We start from the raw sequence: 20,776 nt of genomic DNA on the forward strand, positions 1-20,776 counted from the left end.
TCAGCCAGTACGCCACTGCACATGCACAGCGGAGGTTTTTTTTAAACTACTGCTTTTCCGCAGTTTTAGAACTAACAGCGACATTTAAATGGTTTATAGCTCCGATCAGCCACGTGGCTGAGTTGTGCTGTTGCCGCCATGTGTCGACTGCAATAAACAGCTGGTACCCTACTGTATGGAGGGCGGTCGCCCCACGATTTCTCTTCATACATACCTAGACCCCACAGGACGTAACTGTACATCTTATAGTTGGAAGGGGTTAAAGTGTAATCTGAATTTAAGTCTTGCTCCGTGCAGCTATAGAGCCAATAACCCCTGAACAGATTATTCCAGTAATTGCTCATAACTAGTTTTGAATTCCATATAAACACCTATATGACTCCGTATGGAAGAACATAGTGGTGCAGTATAGCCTTATAGAGCCACAACATCCACAAGCCTTTATGTACCATACTGTACCTTCAGGTGCCTGCAACATCAGACAAAGATTTATATGAAATATGACAAAAAAACAAAACAAAACAAATAAAATCACGCCATGTTCCATCAGATGCCGGATTATGCAGATTTGCCCCAATAGGCACAGGAAATACATGTTCTACTGTGCACAAGGCTCTTACATGTGCATAAGGCAGTCGGGCAATCTAATTAGGACAAATCATTTCACTTTTTGGCCAGAGACTGACATTTAGCGTATTCATCCCCCGTGTGCAGCACATGATGTACCTCGCTGCCCAAAATGTATCTCTTGGCTGCTAATTTGCTGCAAATGATAACGATTAGTTCTCCTGACTCATGGGAAAAAACTTCCCACATCACAGCGAAAGCAGCATGATATTTAACATCCAGGAACCAGAAGAAAGGGAGGATGAGAGACAACTGTAAGATCCCACCTACATCTCCGCGTTCCATTACATATACCAACAATCTGCACTACATGTAATAACTGTAACATGTATCTGCCATGGCTGAAGGAGGCGGCCGGTACGCACCCGGGGCTTCTGCTTGACCAGGATGTTTAGGTCTTCATGCACCCTGTCTAGAAGCCACAACAGGAACTCCTGGGCATCGTGCTGGGAAGTACCTCGATACTGAAGGGCATTCCTGGATACCACAGTCTACAGGCAAAGAGGGGAAAAAAAGGTTTTTAGTGAATTAAGCAAATTATACAAAACAAATTACATCATAAGCAACTTATATAATATTATTGCAAAAGGTATCTAAGCCACTTCCGGGAAACTTTTTGTTTTCTCCAAGGGTGCTATATCCATACAGTGCTTACTAGGGTACATGATATAATTACTGATCAGATATCCAGTCTGGTACACCCGTCGCCCCATGTGACGCACGCTGGGCCGAATACTACAGCAGACCTAAAGTCACTTTCTGCCAACCGGCCGGCCCGCCCACATGCCAGCCCGGGCCGGCAAACGATTTGTTCTGCTCCCTTTTAAAAGCAATGATCTCCCACAAGCTGAGAGCAGTTGGTCTGCAACAGTTGGCGAGCCACAGGTTGGAGATCACCTTCATCTCCAAGCGCCTGTAGCCTGAAAGCCTCTAGTCTAGTCATTAATATTCCAGGCACTGGGCTTTTAAGCCTTCTTAGCATTTAATAACAACCTAATAGCGCACACCTGAGTCTGATGTAAAAACACTTTGGACCCTTCCTGGGAGAGCAGATAATGCCAAGCTGGGTGCACAAACAACGCAGCAAATCCACATTAAATAAACATAAATAAATGGGGAAAAAAACAGACAAATAAAAGCAACTGGATCTCTATCCAAAAGCTTCTGAATGGGAATGATTAGCTTGAGATAAGAAGTACAGAGGACCCAAGAGAATCTTAAATGAGTCTTATCACCGTTTCCCCGGCAACAGAGCTCATCCCGGCATTTTCGCACTGGCATTGGGGAGGAAGGGCCCTTGTGAGGAGGTAATTGGCGGTTGTCAGTGTGGTGTCCGACTGCCGTGTCCTTTGCAGCCAGTGCTTTTAGCAACAAACATCCCATGGCCCATTGTGCCGGCAGCACTTAACGGCTCAACCGCTGCGTGATCACAGACTTCAGCAACGGGAACAATCTCCGCGGTCAAGTTTTACGCTTCCAGCCGCGGATAAAACATTCAGTAATTACTGGTATTAGGCCTGAAAGGCGGCATTATCTAGCATTACAGAGAAGCACACATCTTGTGACTTCAGCCAGAAATACATACAACATTTAAGACAGATTATTACTTCTTTAAGCAGAGCACCCGGGAGGTGCGAGGAGACTCGTGTTTACACCAAACGATTAGCGTTCAGAAAATCGTGGAACGCGCAAAACGGAACGATAACGTGCAGTTTAAGCGAAAGCCAATGACTGAGAATCGTGTGCTTCTCGTTCAGTTTCAAATTCTGCGCTGGCTCATTCACTTACTGGGCAGTTTAAATCGTTCCTAGAAAACCCTGAACGTGAACAAGCTGGTGATGACATCACCAGCTCCTTCGTTTGTGCAAACGAGAATTGTTTTTTATTCTCATTCCAAGCAAAAGTGGCATTAAAGGGCCATGTATGCTCCTCTGGGAAATTTATGCTAAAGGGTAGATGGAACAATGGCTCTACAGCACCACCTATTGGAAGGCAGTACTGCTACAAGTCAACATCAGACCTTTTAACAAGCCTTGACTGGGAATATAAGCCAAAGCCAGGGGCTAGAGTCTTCTCCGGAAGGAAACGATAACCATGTCCAGACTATTTTGGCGTGATTGTCCCCCCAGTTCTTTAAATTGTTGCATTATTTCTTTGCAGACTCTGCGCCAAAGATTCACGGCAGCCACCGACGGTAGGAAGCAGTTTTGGATGGGGTACATTCTTGCTCGTCTAGGCATTGGTCCCGCTTTAGGTTCAGACAGAATTTTCACATCACAGGACATATTTTCCGCAACGGATCTGCTGCAAAGTCTTCTATGCCGATTCGCGGCAGACATTGGCGCAGATTCACCATGGACTTTGCATTGCGCCGGGTGAGAGCTGCTGTAAAATACCCCCGTATATATCTGAAGACTGAAGTTTGTTTCACGGTGTTGTGGATGGGATTTAGTAATAGACGCATAGACTTTGCACTTACCGTAAGTCCCCTGAATGCTACACAATCCCACTTTGGAAAACCCGCAGCATTTACGCCCCGTGTGGTTTACCGTAAAAGAAGCGAAGCGTAAAGCGCCAGGTTACTGCCACGACAGGCAGTAAAAGCCTCCACTTTCCAAAGAGGCAGATCACGTTCTGAAATTTATAGTTCACCTTATAAATCTAGACGAGACGGAGTGTAAACCCTCAAACAGAGACGTGCCGTTATACAATAATTTACTAGGACGTAAACGACGGCGGCAGTTCTGTGACTGGTGTTATATAAGCAGTAATCCCCAGACGCTCGTGTGCTCTGCCGCCGCTATCATTCCTGTTTCATTGGATTTTATTAACTGCTAAGTCACCCAAAGCAATGCGCTGACACTTTAAGGGTCTCTTCACACGTCACCGTGACAGTGCGACAAACTACGAATACCCCTGCAATGTGTGAATAGATCCTAACACTTCGGATGTTGGAGCAGTCAGCTCTCAGCAAGTACTTGGTGGCCATCTATATGTGATAGCCATACACATTACATCTCCAACAGTGCCTGCAGCGCCTTTAGTCACGCCGTCCAGAACTGCGCCGCATAAACCACAGCTGGCTTTATAGCCGATGGCCGTAGTTTTGGGACATGAGGCGCATTGAATAGTGATGGCCTACCGGGGAGGAGGGGGTGGAATTTGTACTGGTGTTCCCGATGCCTCCCAACGTGTACATACAGCAGACAGAGGCGACTACTGGACAGGACGCTTCGGAATAGTTACCAATAAGACATTCTTAACTGGATTAAGTTTATGCAAGAACTTTAGGAAATGCAGATCCCATTACATATACTGATGATGGACAAAGTCAAGCGGATCAACCCCAACCCATACAACGGATGTCTCAGGGACACGATAATACTGCTGAGCTGGGGGAACATGCTGATGCCGTAGAGATGTTAGGCAGAATACTGAAGCAGCCGCATTACAGTGCGTTCACATGGAGCAGATTTGCTGCAAATTTTCCGCAGCAAGTCAAACACAATTTGCTGCTGATTTGGTTGTGAACCCACAGCAGATTACAGCCCTATAGTTGAATTCATTGATCATCTGAACAGGGACAGTCCTCTTGCCTTGACAGATGTTCCTCAGCTATTCAGAAGAATAAAGGACACCTAAGTGTACCCCCTTAAAAAACCTATACAGATCCAGCAATTCCAACAGATGAGTGTTTGCCACAACGGGGGCAGATTTACTAACGTGATGGCACCTACACCTTGGTGGAAAATAGAAACGCACCAAACTTTGGCCTAGTGCATAATGTCACACCCAGTTTCAGACCCATCTGTGAAAGAAATGCGCCAAAAAGTTAAGCTGTGTGCTCACATCTAGTTCCCGGGGACACAGTATAGGAATAGGGGATGGAGTATAAAACATACCTCCCCAGATAGCCGTCCCTCAGTACCACAAGTAGTTTAAATTTACAGTGCTCAAAAGCTGCTGACAGGGGGACTTTAAAATGCCTCGTCGAAAGTTTATACTATGTAACGACATTGTTTGGAAGTATTAAGGAAACATATAAATCACATGTAGGATCTCAATGAACCAAAGCTGGGCTGAGTGTGAACTTGCTCTCATCTGTGAAGAGAACGGGGACTCCTTGGGGGACCTGCCAGTTCTGGCGTTCCCTGGTGAATGCCAACTGATGGTGCTGGTCGTCAGACCCTCATGGAGTCAGTTTCCGGTCCTGATACTGGGTTGATGCCCTTTTACAGCCTACTTGAACAGGTATCTGCTCCACAGGGCTGTGGAGTCGAAGTCCCATTTTGGTGTAAATCGGAGTCCTTAGAATCTCACTAACTCCAGCTTATAAAATATATAATTAATTCAATGCAGAATTTGCATAGGTTTTGTGTGTAGAAATTGTATTGCACTAAATATAGTTTATGCTCTAACATGATTATTTTATCATAATTCTGATGCAGCGCCTGTACAGTAAAATGTAGCACTTAAAAACGTGAGTCACATATGAAGGAGTCAGTCTGGGAAACACGAGGAGTCGGAGGTTTGGCTGCTGCTCCATGCTTGAGACTGTGCTGGAAGACAGAGCAAACCTCCTTGTGACGGCATGCATGGATGTGCCATCCCGGAGGACAACCTGCAGGTAGCGCCTCATGTATCGGGAAGGTAAAACAAGAGAAGAATCAGGCAGAATAAGCAGGGAGGAATAGTCTGTGGCCACCATCTGCAAAACCATTCCATTTTGGGGGTTGCTCTCGGATATAAACAAGCAAGCAGAGATCTTGAAAAACACATTATATTAGAAAGTTGCAGAACTTTTCACTGAACTGTGATGGAGCATTACATATATAAGACTAAAGAAATCTATCAGATGTCATAAAACGGATCCAAAATTGTACAATCCCAGCAGGACATGTTCTTCTCCTCCCGTCAGATTAGGCATCTACATGTCAGTACCTGTCGCCCCTCTGTGGGCGATGCTACAAACATGTAAAGAATCCAGGACACACCTGTAACGGCAGCATCCGGCATTCAGCCCTCACAAGGCATTCGCATCGGGTCTGTGCAGATCAAATCTGCTTCTTGTGACGGCAGAACAAAGGGGAGAGGTTTTTTTTACAAGGTATTAGGCATGCGAGCGCCGAGCAAACATTGTGTCACTGCGGGCTAAAAAGGAGAGTCTGACGGACAATGACAAGATCTCACCTGACAGCCGTGACTTTCACAATCGCTGCCTCATCATACATTGTGACTTTCCAAGAACGGACTAAACCGCTTAGAGAAGTCAAAAGGGAATGGAAAGCCTGACCTGGCTGTCCGCCTGTTACTATACTCCTCCCAGTATGCCCAGCCCGCCTGTATGCGTATTAGAGAGCGCCAGGGTAGACAGGGACTAGTGGGAATACTGTCTGCGTACGACGCTATGGTTTATGTTGGTGGATTTTTAAATCCACAGGATGTCAACTTCTGTTGCAGATTTTCATTGCAGATTTCACTTCCTTCAGCGTTACGGTGAAATCTGAATGTTGCTCATATTCCCTGATAAAAAGATAGAAAGAACGAAAAAAATAAACATTGCAGATTTTGTTAATCTTGCATCTGGAAAAAAAAGACATCATAAAAAGTGATTCAAATGTTTTATGTTCCTAAAGAATGGGGTAGATCAAGACCAGAGCTTATCCCGCATCCCTTTTTCGATGGAAAAGCGAAAATTCTATGAATCTTGGAATGTGACAAAAAAGTTTTAAAAAAAAAAGTTTAGTGTACAAAAATTGCAAAAAAAAAATTGTGCTCAACCAGAGAATAATGTTTTCACATTATTCTGCACACTCAACATTGTAAAAATAGAAAGAAGATGGAATTGCTTCCCCCCTCCAAAAAAAAGTTAACATGATATCTAACCCCCAAATTATGCCATTACAAATACAACTTGCCCCGTTAAAAAAAATAAATAAAAAAAATTTAAAAAAAAAAACAAGCCCTCATATGACTACATTATTTAAAAAGCTATGGGTGTAGGAATGCATCGATGAAAGTAAGGTAAAGCTTTGTACTAGCCAAGTGATTCAACTATCACATCTTCAAATCCCCTTGAGGGAATAACAAGAAAAAAAAAAGGATAAATTTAAGTGAAAAATAATCCAGTGTAACACACAAATTACTATTTTTCTTTTGATCGCTGCCCCCAAAAAACTCAATACAAAGCAAGCCAAAAGTCATACGTACCCCGAAATGGTACCAATTAAAAACTACAGCTCTTCCAGCAAAAAATAGGCCCTCACATGGCTCCGTATCCAGAAAAACAATGCTATCGATCTTGCAATGCGGTGATGCAGTCAGCTGTTTCTTTTTAAAAACTTGTTTTTATCATGCAAAAGTATTTTAAAAAATATGACCTTTGTATCGCAGTAATTGTGTTCATCCAGATAAGAAAGTCAGCATGTTATTCTTACCGAATGGTGAACGCTGTAAAAACAAAACCCCAAAACAACTGCGCAAGTTCTGAAATTGTGAGTTTTTCCATCTCCATCCAAAAAAAAAAAAAGTTAACAAAAAAAGTTATACAAAACACATAATATTAATATTAAAAAATGAGCAACTTGATTAAAAACAAAAAAAAAGGTCTAGCAATGTAACAATGACAATCAGTTGGTCCTGAACGTAGGCTCATCACTAAGGGGTTAAACAGAGTTTGTTCTATTTTCATGCTTAACGCCAGGCATCACTTTGCTACTTTAGCATATATTGTGGGCCATTTGTGCCACTCAGAACAGCTATTGGTGACCGCAGAATTATAGATTACCCATGTGGTCAGCAAGACAAGCAAAAGTTAGGGATAAGAGCAAAATGCAGCAGTAGCAGGGAAGAACCACTGAAGACAAGCTGATTAGACTGAGGATTGTGTAGGGGCTTGTTCACATCTCCATCAGAGATCTCTGTTAAAACCCAGAACCAATAGCCACTGCATGTAGTGCTCGCTCGCCCTGGACAATGCCAGGGGGCATGACGGAATCTGTCGACGGGCTCCATCCTGCTCTGTTTGGGAGCCACATGTGCCAGATCTGGCACTACCAGTTTTACTGTTTGGCTCTTAGAACAGAGCCAAAACAAAAGAATCACAAACCGTAAGTGTGACTGAGCCCCAAAGGGTGGATGGGAAAGCTACCAAGAGAATAAAAGAGCTACTCCAGAGGACTCAACCCCACACTGTTGTGTTCAGACAATCCCTTAAGTGACCAGCTGGGCCTAGACAAACAGATATGGCTTCTCTGCCTGCCTCATGTACTCTGTACAGTGCTACTGCATCATTAGTCTAAGACACTACCTGGTGCTTTGATTGGCCAGTGCTGCCCATGTGAGCAGCGTCTTAGACTACCGATGTATACTATACACAGTGTGCACCAGTCAGAGAAGCCGTGCTGCCACTTTTTTGTCCCTAACCGGAGAGTCGCCTAAAGTTTATAAGAGTATTCTCTGCATTTAACCCGTTGCAGTACTGATCACCTCTCCTCAGGATGGTTCATCACTAGAGATGAGCGAGCGTACTCGGCCACGCCCCTTTTTCGCCCGAGCACCACAATTTTCGAGTACTTCCGTATGCGGGCGAAAAAATTCGGGGGGCGCCGTGGGTGAGTGGGAAGTTGCAGCGGAGAGTGGGGGGGGGGGAGGGAGAGAGAGAGGGCTCCCCCCTGTTCCCCGCTGCTATCCCCGCTCCGCCACTCCTCCCACCACCCCCCGGCGCCCCCCCGAATCTTTTCACCAGAGTATGGAAATACTCGAAAATCGCGGCGCTCAATCGAGTAATTACTCAAAACAAGTATATTCGCTCATCTCTATTCATCACTCCTCCGCTCAGAACCCCCGGTGATCAGCTGATCACCAGGGAGGACCGCCAATGATCAAATTGATGACCCATCCTAACAGATAGGTGATTAATAATGCAAGGGGTTAAATGCCTAAAACATGCCTTTAAAGAGATGTTCCCCCAAAATTATGAGCTCCTATAGGATAGTGGATAAGTCAATTGGTAGGGATCCAACGCTGGGCTACCCCAATGATCTCAAAAGTCCCCACATGAAGGAAACGGCGTTGAGCATTCCCACTGCCTGTCTATTCCTTTCATTGGGACTGCAGGAGATAGCCAAGCCCCATCTATAGCCTATGGGAAACTGTGAGACAACCCCTTTAAAAACGGCTCCACTATAATCCCGTGTGAAATGCTCAGCTCTTCCCCCTCCTGTTCCAGCAGGACCAAAAAGGTACAACAGTGAAATAAAGAGGTCTACTAACGTGTGCATGTGATTTACACCGCTGCCTCCTTACTGTCAGTAATAATCAGTCACATGCCGGCCACACCGCGTATACAGGTAGCCCAGGTGTCAGCGAGCTGCAGCATGACTGTTCTGTATAGCAGCTGTATCCCCTCCACTCACCCAGTACGGGTGTCTGGGCATTGATTAGGCAGGGTCTGGGCACAGGTTGTTTTTCTTCCTCAGCCAATGAGTCGAGTGACTGCAGCTGGTGGCCGGTCCCTGCACAGTGGGTGGCCGGGGCGCTGCTGTGCCGGAAAATTAGCGCCACTCATCGTTAGGATTAGTGAGGATCCCGGAGACCCGAACCCCACCGATCATAAAGTGATGCATTTATCCTAGCAACATGCCATCACTGTAGGAGATGGGATCACCCCTTTAACCCTCTCCTGACCGCAAAATAAATATTGGAGTCTGCTCCATACCTGGCGGCTAGAGGCAACCCTGAGCATTGCAGTTATCTGTTTAGATGCTGCGGTCAAAGCCGATTGTGCGTCTTAACAGTCAGTGGCAGGTAGGACCTCTTCCCAATCCCCATTGGTACCCCAGCAACATGATCGGGGCTTGTCAATGCGCCAGCATGGTAGCCATGAGCCTACTGAAGGCTTCCAGAGCTGTCATGCATACATGGGATGGGGGCATAAGAGACATTAAAACCATTATATACAGCGAGACTGAAATATAAAATGATGGCAAGTTCAAGTCCCCTGTGGGGGTTAAATAAAAGTGTAAAAAAAAAAGTGTTTTGTTTTTTTTTAATAGTGAAAAAAAATAGTTTAATAAAAAATTTCCCATTTTTCACTTTTAAAAAAAAATCTAAACTATTAAAAAAAAACAAAAGAACAAAACACATATTTGTAATTGCCATATCCATAGAAGTCCAGACTATTAAAATATCATAATGTTTATCCCGCACGATGAAGACTGTAAGAAAAAAAAAACTATAATAATAATCTTTATTTGTATAGCGCCAACTTATTCCGCAGCGCTTACCAGAATTGCGTTATTTTTCTGTTATCCCAGCCCTCAAAAATATTTAAATAAATAGAGATCAAAAAGACTACTTATAAAAACTATAGAAAACTTTGGTTATCCCGCAAAAAACAAGTCCTCACACAGCCCGATCGGCAAAAAATATTTAAGAAGTTAGGGGCCTTAGGCCGCCTGCACACGGACGGAAATCCCGCGGCGGGATTTCCGCCACTGAAAGCCTGCATAGGAGTGCATTACAATACGCACTCCTATGCAGACGGCCACAGTTTGGCCGCGCGAAATCTCGCGTGGCAAACAAACCGCGGCATGTCCTATTTCTGCGCGGGGCTCGCAGAGCCTTGCACAGAAACGTCACTCGCCCGGCCGCCGGCTCCAGTCTGCACATGCGCCGGCTGCCGGCACATGAAAGAGTCGGGGCCACCGGGCGCGGCCGAGTACGCGCTCGTCCCTGCAGGTGCTCGGGTCGGGTCCCGCGGCGAGAATTCTCGCCGCCGGATCCGACCCGCTCGTCTGCAGGCGGCCAATGAATATGGTGTAAACATATTTTGTGCATAATATATTTGGCATCACCGTGATCATACTGATTCTTACAACAAGGTTCATATCATTTTTACTGCATTCAACTCTGTAAGAGCTAAACCCCCTCCCAAATACGGTGCAATTGCATTTTTTTCCCCCATTTAAAAATATTTAAAAGTTTTTCCATACATTTTCTGGCACACTAAACAGAACCATTAAAATTTACACCTCGTTCTGCAAAAACAAGCCCTTATTTGGCGAAGTCAAATGAAAAAGAAAAGTTAGGGCTCTTGGAAGGAGTGGACAAGAAAAAAAAAAACTCTCTGGCCCTGTGGGTGTTAATGAGTGGGATGGGCACACAATACTACAGTACAAGTATGGCCGGAGTACGCTGCACACGACGGGAGGACATGTACGGCCGCCAGGCTACAGAGCCATCCAAGTTTAACTTATCCCTCAAAGGCATTAGATACACGACATCTGCCACCATCGATCAGCAGAAGGCAGCCGTGCCGAGTGATGTCCCTACGTGTGTGGCACTGCACAAGCCATTATTAAGGACACTGCTGGGTATGGCAGCGAGAGGGCCTTGGTGCTGATCAGCGGGGGTCACACAGGTCATCCATGTAATATCCCAGAAACAGAGTCCGGGTGAAATAAAGATGCAGCAGAAACACTGTCTCCATGGTAACAGCATCCAATCAGGAGATCCCCATTAAACTTGTCAAAACCAAAATCCAGAAATCCTGCCAGCCATAATATTATATCTACTGCAGGTCACAGGGGTCAACATGTCATACAAAAAACTACAGTCAGTACCTCTCCAGCCAGAAATGGCTGATAACAGAGAGTAATAGCTAAAAGGACACAAGGATAGTTGTAGTACTGCATGGCAGGAGATGCTGGGATAGTAGTATAAAACGACTGTATGTGCGTATGACTTGTAGTACCGCTAGTAACGATGAGAGTTGTAGGACTGCAGGGCGCTCGTACGCCGGGACCAGCGGTCACCTGCAGAACCATTAGTGATGGATATGATGAGTGGTGGGCCTGCTGGGAGCTGTTGTACCACTAGTAACAGACCTAATGGGTGTAGTAGTCCTGAAGGACAGGAGGAGCCTAAAGCTGCTGGGAGTAGTAGTCCTGCAGGACAGGGGGAGCTATAGTAATACTAGAACCAGACCTGATGAGAGAGTAGTCCTGCAGGGCAGGAGGTGCTGGGAGCTGTAGTACCACTAGCAACAAACCCAATGGGAGCTTTAGTACCATTAGTATCAGACATGATGAGAGTAATAGTCCCCGCTGGGAGCTGTAGTCAGTCCCCACTAGCCCCAGCCCCGCTGGGAGCTGTAGTCAGTCCCCACTAGCCCCAGCCCCGCTGGGAGCTGTAGTCAGTCCCCACTAGCCCCAGCCCCGCTGGGAGCTGTAGTCAGTCCCCACTAGCCCCAGCCCCGCTGGGAGCTGTAGTCAGTCCCCACTAGCCCCAGCCCCGCTGGGAGCTGTAGTCAGTCCCCACTAGCCCCAGCCCCGCTGGGAGCTGTAGTCAGTCCCCACTAGCCCCAGCCCCGCTGGGAGCTGTAGTCAGTCCCCACTAGCCCCAGCCCCGCTGGGAGCTGTAGTCAGTCCCCACTAGCCCCAGCCCCGCTGGGAGCTGTAGTCAGTCCCCACTAGCCCCAGCCCCGCTGGGAGCTGTAGTCAGTCCCCACTAGCCCCAGCCCCGCTGGGAGCTGTAGTCAGTCCCCACTAGCCCCAGCCCCGCTGGGAGCTGTAGTCCCCACTAGCCCCAGCCCCGCTGGGAGCTGTAGTCCCCACTAGCCCCAGCCCAGCTGGGAGCTGTAGTCCCCCTCACCTTGAAGTCCCGGCTGTGCTGCGGGGTGTACTCCAGCGTCCACAGGGATCGGAGCAGGGCCGCCAGCTGCTCTGTGACCTCCCCGCGGTCCTGGGCGCCCGGGCTGGGCAGGGGGCTGCTGGAGGCCTCGCTCTCCTTGTACTGCTCCAGCCCCAGGAACTCGGCGAACAGGTCGGTGTTGCTGAGGCACTGCAGCACGGCGTTCATGAAGCAGGTGTTCCCGTGGTTCTTGAGGCCGGACAGGCCGGGCAGGCGGCTGGGGCTCGGAGGGGGCAGCGGCGGCGGCTGCAGGTGCGGGGACTCCGGGGCGGGCGGCTGGGGACGGGCCGGGGAGCAGCTCTTCTCCCGGGCGGCTGCATCCTCCTCCTGCTCGGAGCTGAGGTGGGACAGGGCACTGAGGGTCCGCAGGAAGCGGCTCACTAACCCCCCGCGCCGCCAGAACAGCTTCTTACCCAGGGAGACCTTCTTCTCCTTCCCGCCACCGGCCGCCGCCGGGGCAGCGCGCGACACCTGCGACATGAGGGCATTCCCCTCCGGCCCGGGGCTGCCTGTCACGGGGAGGTGCAGCGCTCACTTCCGGTCCGGGAGCACCATGAAAACCGGTCCCCCCACACGGCCGGGGCGAGATTGGAGTTGCTCCTGGAGGGTCTGGTGACGCGAGTGTCACGTGGTGTAGAGCAGTCACGTGACTTCTCTGTCTCCGAGGTGAACAGGCCCCAGTCTCCATACGCGTGGGCAGATTTAGGAAACGTTGCCCATAGCAACCAATCACAGCTCCGCTTTCATTTTTCAAGAGCCGAATATGAAATGTAAGCTGCGCTGTGATTGGTTGCTATGGGCAACGGAGACAGTTATACTTTTGCACAGATTCATAAATCTGAGCCTTTGTTGTTTTTTTCCAATGTCATCATTTAACCCCTTGTGGGTGGAAAAGTTATTTTTCCTTTCTTCATTGTTACCTTCCAAAAGCCATAACTTTTTTCAAAATTATTTTAGTGACATTGCCTAGTCTTTTGTGGGACGAGTTTTTTTTAACTCTTTATGGGGGAATAAAAAAAGAACAATTTTGCCATTTACTTTATGTACTAAATTTGGCGCAGTTCACTCTGTAGCAGAAGTGTTTAGACTGCGCTCACCTTGTTTCGGCATGCCACGCAGCTGCAAGGGCACAATGACAATGCGTACTTGCCGTCAATCCCCATGCGCTATCTTGGCATGAACGTGCATGTAATAAACGCCAAGGCAGAATATGCCGCAATTTCTTTTTGCACACGTATTTCGTGCATCTCGTGTGTGCGGCACAATGAAAGTGTATGATAGATTGCTACTGCGTATTATGGACGCAAAAACTGCGTGGGTAATGCGCATATGGTCGTGTGTGCCTTAGCAGCCCATCGGACCACCGCTACGTGACCCCCTGTCAGTCCTTTACGCAGAGCGGTTGTATTAACTGCAGCTTGTAAAGGGTTAATGGCGCGGGATCAGAGGTTCCTCCGCTCGCAGCCTTTAGCGTGGACCTCGGCTGTCATGTAACAGATGAGTTCCACTTCCCCCGGCATGGGACACCCGTCCCAGTCTTAAAAAGGCGTATATATTGAAATAAGCCCTCTTAGTGAGCGCTATAAAGCGGCGTATTGGTGGTCACTAAGAGCAATTGCGCAGTGAACGAGGTTTGATGAGGTGTATTTGCGCGCATATCGACGCATAGTGCTGTACTTTTTGCGCACACGGCCAGTTCACACGCGCGCAACACACCCCTTCCGTGATTTAAAAGGCTATTTATTCTAATGAGGTCCAGATATGTTCTTTGTTTCACTAAATTGCGCAGCGTAGTGATTGCACATTTCGCACCTCCCGTAGACTTCTATGGGGCGCTAAAAAAGGCCGGTCCAATTTTTTGTGCGTACAAAATACAGAAATGAGAAAATCAATGGGTTCTGTTCTCTGCGCATTTTGTACATATATGTTACGCATGCAGAAACGGTCATCTGAAGGAGCGCGAAGGTTCAAAAATAAAACCAGTTTAAAAAAAAAGGTTTTCTGTCTCCATAATCTGAGAGCCATAACTTTGTCTTATTTTGCGGGTGCGTTCACACGAGCGCATAAACGGCGCGTTTTTGCGACCAAACGTATATACGTGACCATCTGAGGCAATGGTTTCGAATGTATTCGTTCACATGGGCGATTTTACGGCGCGTAAAAACGGCAACCCGAAAAAAAAACGGAACATATGCGACCGAAATACGCGCCAACGCATATTCGATGGCCGAAAAGATAGTTTGCAAAGTAGGAACAAACGAAAATACGCTTTCTAGCTCTGGTCGTGATCGGCAAAAAACGTTCTCTCCGGCGAATATACGTTGCGCTCGTGCGAACGTAAATACGCCTACGCTCGTGTGAACGCACCCTGCCTCTGATGGGTCGGTGCGGGGGATTAACCCTTTCCAATCCACTGTCTGACGTCTGAAGACATTCTGATTGAAGGCTGTGCAGCTCCGATGTCAGAAGACGTCCAGCAGGGTATTCTTGCTGTAGATTACTGGCCGCTCTGTTGTCGGAAGCCTCTCCAGCATGTCCCTTACCGCAGTATTGGCTCTAGCTAGCAGGTGGCGCCATTGTATAATGGCAGAAAGAGAAAGCCCCCTAGGAAACCCTGAATCCAAAATTGGATTGCAAAGGGTTAATTTCTGTGGGGTTAGCTGTAGTTTTCATTGGTACTAATCGGTACCAATGATCACATTTTTTTCCATTTTTTGGTAGTGAAGTGCTAAAAAAACCGCAATTTTTACATTGCAATTTTTTCCATTTTCATGTCCTTACAATAAGCCATCAGTATGCTGGTCGGCTGTTCTTTCCCAAAGGCATTATGGCCGTGTGCTCAATCCTGTGTGTAACGTCCAGGGAGTTCGGGAGAGAAGGCTGCACACTTAAAAGGGTTGTCCAGCTGTAAACTATGGATGGCCTATTAGCAGGATAGGTCATCAATAGTGGATTGATGTGTTCGATTGCCAGGAAACCTGCCAATTCAGCTGTTTGCTGGGCCTGTGTACCTCTCCACTAAAATGATTTCTGCAGGAAGCAGACAGCTCCGTTCTCACTGCAGTGGCCAGACTTGGTATTGCAGGCCCAGCTCACATTGAAGTGAATGAGAACTTGGCGTGCAGTACTGTAGTGGGAAAAGAGCTATCTGCTTCCTGCAGAAATCAGCTCATTGTATGAACATACCAACTGTTTGGCAGGGGTCCCAGGTGGCAGACCCTCAACCTTCAGATAGGTCATCAACAGTTTACAACTGGACAACCCCTTTAAGGGAGTTACGGCAATTGGTGAGCAGGCACTTACAGTATCTTTCCATTGACTTAAACAGGAAAAGTGGTCTGCCTGAATTAGCAAACAGGAGTAGGATGACCCCCTTTTCATCAATAGGTGAGGTTCCCAAAGGTGGGATTTGCGCCTCTAATTTGCTGTATGCATAATGGGGGATCTAGTGTAGTGGGGTTAGTGTAGAGCTGCTGGAGGTTATGATGTTGTGTGTTGGGGTCTGGGAGGAGTCCTGTATACAGCAGGTGGGGGATATTTTTCATATGTATGTACAATGACTGTCTATTGTTATTATGTAATAAGTTCTATTTGCACTTGGCTCTTGTGTTCCTTAGTCAAATAATGTTGGAAATGTTCTTGCTTTCACATAAAGTGGTTGTCAATGGCAGCCAGTCAAATTCAGCGACATTTCTGCTAATGGCCCCTCCGTTCAGCTGTTACTGCACTGGAAAATTAAAGGGTTTGTATGAAGTAAGCGGTTCTTACCACTTATTGTGGATTAGTGACACAGACTTCATTGCCATGCAACCAGCCCTAGTAAATCTATCTCATGACGGGTCATTTTTAGGGTATTTTTTCGATATGTTTTAATTAAATCTTTTCATAATATTTAACCACCTATAACATGAGAATTTAAAGGGACAGCATTCCAGTTCAGTTTTTGTTCGTTGTTGAATCAATGATTATATCTCATGGATATAAGGATCCAATGCTCAGTAGGTATATTTGCGGTCGCTTCAAGAATATGAACTTGTATCAAGATTCAAATAAACCATAATCGATTAAGAGGCTTTTGCCATGATATTATTATGTTCCCTCAGAGCGAGAGAGGCCGCTGCTAATCTTTCCAGAAGTCCATCAAAACATATTTGTAAGGGAAGAAAAAAGGAAAGAAATATCAAATTGTAAGACTTCATCCTGGAAATACACAAGATGGATGCGGATATCCCTCTATGGCCCCAGCCGAGCATTCGAAAACTCCTTAAAAGGGGGATTCCCCCAACCTTACTTGTTTTTGAAACCAGCATTTGTAATAAAAGCAGTCCTTAGCTTGCTGGGTTTTTTTTGCCAGTATTAGTGTATCTTGATGCCACCGGAAGATAGGGGGTTGACAGGAGGACCCCCCCCTGTCACACCCCAATGCTCCCGAGTGTGCATTGGTTGTAGCCAACAGAGGTGGATTAGGGTGAGGGTAATTTTTCCATTTTGCCTTACATTATGCGCTGTAATAAGAAAACCAACCCTCACCCTAAGGCACCAGGGGCGGCAACAAGCAATGCACAGGCTTCCCCTCTGACTCCCTCACCACTCGTCGCTGCGCAGCTTGTGTGGGGGATACCTCCTGACCGGCCGGAGGACCAGGGCTTTGTGACCACTGCCACCTGTCTCTTGCGTTCGTGTAGCCGCCTGCGTGCTCCATTCGGGCACTTCCACCGCGCATACTGACTACACATGTACCGCTGGTGCCGCAGAGCTCCTGCTGCTATCCTGGGCCGCCCTGGAATCCCTGCTGTAATCCTGCTGTAGACTTCCTCCGGGCGGCTCTCAGAGTGGTTTCCGCCGGCGCTGTGCCTTCTGTCCTGCGGCCGCGACCTGCGGGTAACATGCGGAGGTGGAGCGCTGGAAAATACAGTTCAGGGCGCTTGCTTGTACGCCGCGCTCCAGGAAAACTGTGAGGGGGGAGGTTCTGTCGTCTGACTCGGTAAGTCCCTTGCATCAGGGGCTGCAGCGGGGGACACTGTATGGCTTGTAACAACATCTACACTGCCCTTCCAGGATCTACAGCCTTGGCAGCTAGGCAGCCAATCAGATACAGGGGGCATCAGCCCCCTGTGAATCTTGACTCCACCAGCAATTGCTGGTGGCGTCAAGATACACTAATACCTTTTTGCCTTCCTCTGGACCAACAAGGGGGAGATTAAAACAGGCTGAACTAGATAGACATTGTCTTTATTCAGCCTTACATACTATGCTACTATGTTAAGTTTTGCCCTAGCTCTTTGAGGCAACATCTGAATAAAGTTCCCCCATGTCGCATGATTTTACCATCTTCTCTCTGAAGAGTGAGGCTTCAGTCCAATCCATCTGGAACAAGAAGTCAAGTTTATCCAGACATCATTTGAAAGGGGCTGCATTTGGTTGCAGTCATGTCTTCAAGATAGCTTTTAGCCCTTCTGCCGCTGTGAAATGTAGCAATTTACGCAGTCCTACAGAACATCGATACTTCTTGGGATCTAAGTATCCAAAAATGGCCCATAGGTGCTTCTATGTACAGAAAGTAATTAAAGGTGTTGTGGTGTAAGAATAAATTCATGAGCAAAATGACCGTATGAGGGAACAGGTCCACAGACTGGGATATAAATGTGCATTTGGTGCTTTACATTTAAAACACTTTGGGGTTACATATATGCCAATATAATATCTCTATGTAGGGATTAAGGAAGAACTGTGACTAATTTGTAATCTAATCTCTAGGAATCTGGCTGAGGGCAAATACTTATGAGCAGATACCATAGATGTAAGTATCAGTATGGGAGTTAACTCTGGGTGTCTGCGGACCACCCTCTAATTCCAGGGTTAATGTCCTCTGACTCTTTTTAAAACTCTTTTTTTATTGTATTTTTCACAAATTTAGTACAAAACAACATTTTATAGATTACAGGTATCCTGTGATTCAGCTGCTATACATGTGATACATACAATATCGCATATCATTTGTGTCTGAGGCACATAAGTAAAACTTTTTTGCAAACATGAAACTCTTTTCTTTTTTTTTTCTTATCCTCATACCTGTTTGTCCTCTGACTCTTGTATGTTACAAATGGACCTATACACCCTGGAAATCAGGCCTCATGTGGTCATAGGTTAGAAATCTCTCCTAAGATCCCAATCAAAGTCTTGGAACTCCGGCAGAAGTTGTTGGATATAATATCTGTCCCATCTAAATGGGTATTGGGTTATCCACAGAGATTTTGTTGTACCCTTAAAGGGGTTGTCCCGCGCCGAAACGGGTTTTTTTTTTTTTTTTAACCCCCCCCCCCCCCCGTTCGGCGCGAGACAACCCCGATGCAGGGGTTAAAAAAACAACCCGCACAGCGCTTACCTGAATCCCGGCGGTCCGGCGTCTTCATACTCACCTGCTGAAGATGGCCGCCGGGATCCTCTGTCTCCATGGACCGCAGGGCTTCTGTGCGGTCCATTGCCGATTCCAGCCTCCTGATTGGCTGGAATCGGCACGTGACGGGGCGGAGCTACACGGAGCTACACGGAGCCCCATTCAGAAAAGAAGAAGACCCGGACTGTGCAAGCGCGGCTAATTTGGCCATCGGAGGGTGAAAATTAGTCGGCTCCATGGGAACGAGGACGCCAGCAACGGAGCAGGTAAGTATAAAACTTTTTATAACTTCTGTATGGCTCATAATTAATGCACAATGTACATTACAAAGTGCATTAATATGGCCATACAGAAGTGTATAGACCCACTTGCTGCCGCGGGACAACCCCTTTAAGTAACAATGCTTCTGTCTTGCTTATATTTAAAGTATAACTTGAGAGGCTACCAATGTTTTCTATTTCTTGTATTAGTGGCGTCAGGACATTTTTGGATTACTAATCATTAAGAGTATGTTAGTGCAAATATTCGCTAGTTGGTATTGTTTCAGGTGGCCAAATTAAGAGTTAATGCTTGAAGCGTACAAATAACACACAGCATTGAATGTGATAGGAAGTCATCTAATTTATTACCCGTTTCCCCAAAAATAAGACCTACCTTGCTTTTTTGGGATTTTCAGGGAGTCTTGAAATATAAGTCCTATCTCAAAAATAAGCCCTAGCTGCAATACGTTAAAAGATGCTTCCTGCAGTCCTCAGCCACTCAGAGAAGACCGCTTCCCCGTTACATAAATCCCACCTCCAGCAAGCGATGGCTCTGATTGGTTCTCGTGCTCAACGAATCAATGCAGCGCTCGATGAACCAATGAGATGGCTGTTATTGCTTCATCCAATGCTGCATTGATTGGCTGAGCAGCACTCAAGAAATAATCACATCTATCGTGTTGTGGAGGCGTGATTTATGAATTGACCAATCAATGCCGCGGCTCAGCCAATTCATAAATCCCGCCTTCACAATGCGATGGCTATGATTGGTTCTCGAGCACCACTCAGCCAATCAATGCAGCGCTGGATGAATCAATCACAGTGAGCACTGTATTGATTGGTTGATCAGCTCTCAAGAACTAGTGAGAGCCATCGCTTTCTGGAGGCGGTATTTATGAATCCCGTAACCAGGAAGTGATCTTCTGTTGGCCACCGAGGACTGCAGGAAGCCTGCCCTGGCTCCAGAGAGCAGTGGGAGAGACTTGGATTGAGCCTGCTAGGTAAGTATAATAAGACATCCCCCAAAAATAAGACCTAGTGCCTATTTTGGGGCAAAAATTAATATAAGACAGGGGCTTATTTTATGGCATCGGAAAACAGCCTTCATTCCTGTGATAGAAACAATCATGGTATCTGAATATGTGCTAAGGAAAGAGAGAGAAATAGAGAAGAAGAGCAGGTTACAAGACAAGATAGCAGATAGAAAATATTGTAGCTTCTCCCACAAATATTATAGCTTCGTCTTCAAAGGGTTCTAATTCTATCGTACGCCTGTGAATAGGGATGTTGCTGTTAAGGCGGAGTAAAGGGTCTATGGATAGGTAAAAACGGAGTGGTGAGAGGGGACATCCCTGCCATGCTCCCTGAAATAAGTCAATTGGCAAAGTATTAGGCTGAGTTCCCACAGAATAGAAATCCTGCGGAAATCTTATGGTATGTTCGCAACAGAACCACACGGAAATTCCTCAAGATTTCTATAGCGGAAAAGCTGCTTCAAAACCCACGTCATTTGGCATGTGTTTGAAGCGGCTTTACCACCTGTATTCTGCTGCGGAAATCTGTCCCCATTTAGAGAAGAGAGACCGCAGTGGAAACGGTGATACAATTGACATGCCGCGCATTTGAATTCTGCACGGCATGTCAGTTTCCGCACGGCTTCTCTGCAGTGGACTGTCGGCAGCGTGTGAACGAGATTTTTGCAAATCTCTTCCACTTTGCTGCTTAGTCTCGGGTTTAAAAATTCCGCCCCATGTGAACCCAGCCTTAAAGTCATTTATGGTCAGGGTAGTGGTATCTC

The 20,776-nt window shown here is 46.7% G+C and overlaps 1 protein-coding gene across 2 annotated transcripts in view; it reads right to left on the reverse strand.

The window, feature by feature from the left end:
• The window catches only part of USP31 (ubiquitin specific peptidase 31), a 56,489-nt gene extending 43,610 nt beyond the window's left edge, over window positions 1–12,879 (reverse strand). For both annotated transcript variants that reach the window (XM_066576411.1, XM_066576410.1), the window contains exons 1-2: window positions 12,283–12,879; window positions 993–1,118 (exon numbers count right to left, since the gene is read on the reverse strand). In XM_066576411.1, the coding sequence (XP_066432508.1) occupies window positions 993–1,118; window positions 12,283–12,801 (645 nt within the window). In that variant the 5' untranslated portion in view covers window positions 12,802–12,879. The remainder of the gene's footprint in view (window positions 1–992; window positions 1,119–12,282) is intronic.
• Between the last annotated feature and the right edge of the window lie 7,897 nt (window positions 12,880–20,776).

Source organism: Eleutherodactylus coqui, chromosome 8, assembly GCF_035609145.1.
Source record: "Eleutherodactylus coqui strain aEleCoq1 chromosome 8, aEleCoq1.hap1, whole genome shotgun sequence".
NCBI lineage: Eukaryota > Metazoa > Chordata > Amphibia > Anura > Eleutherodactylidae > Eleutherodactylus > Eleutherodactylus coqui.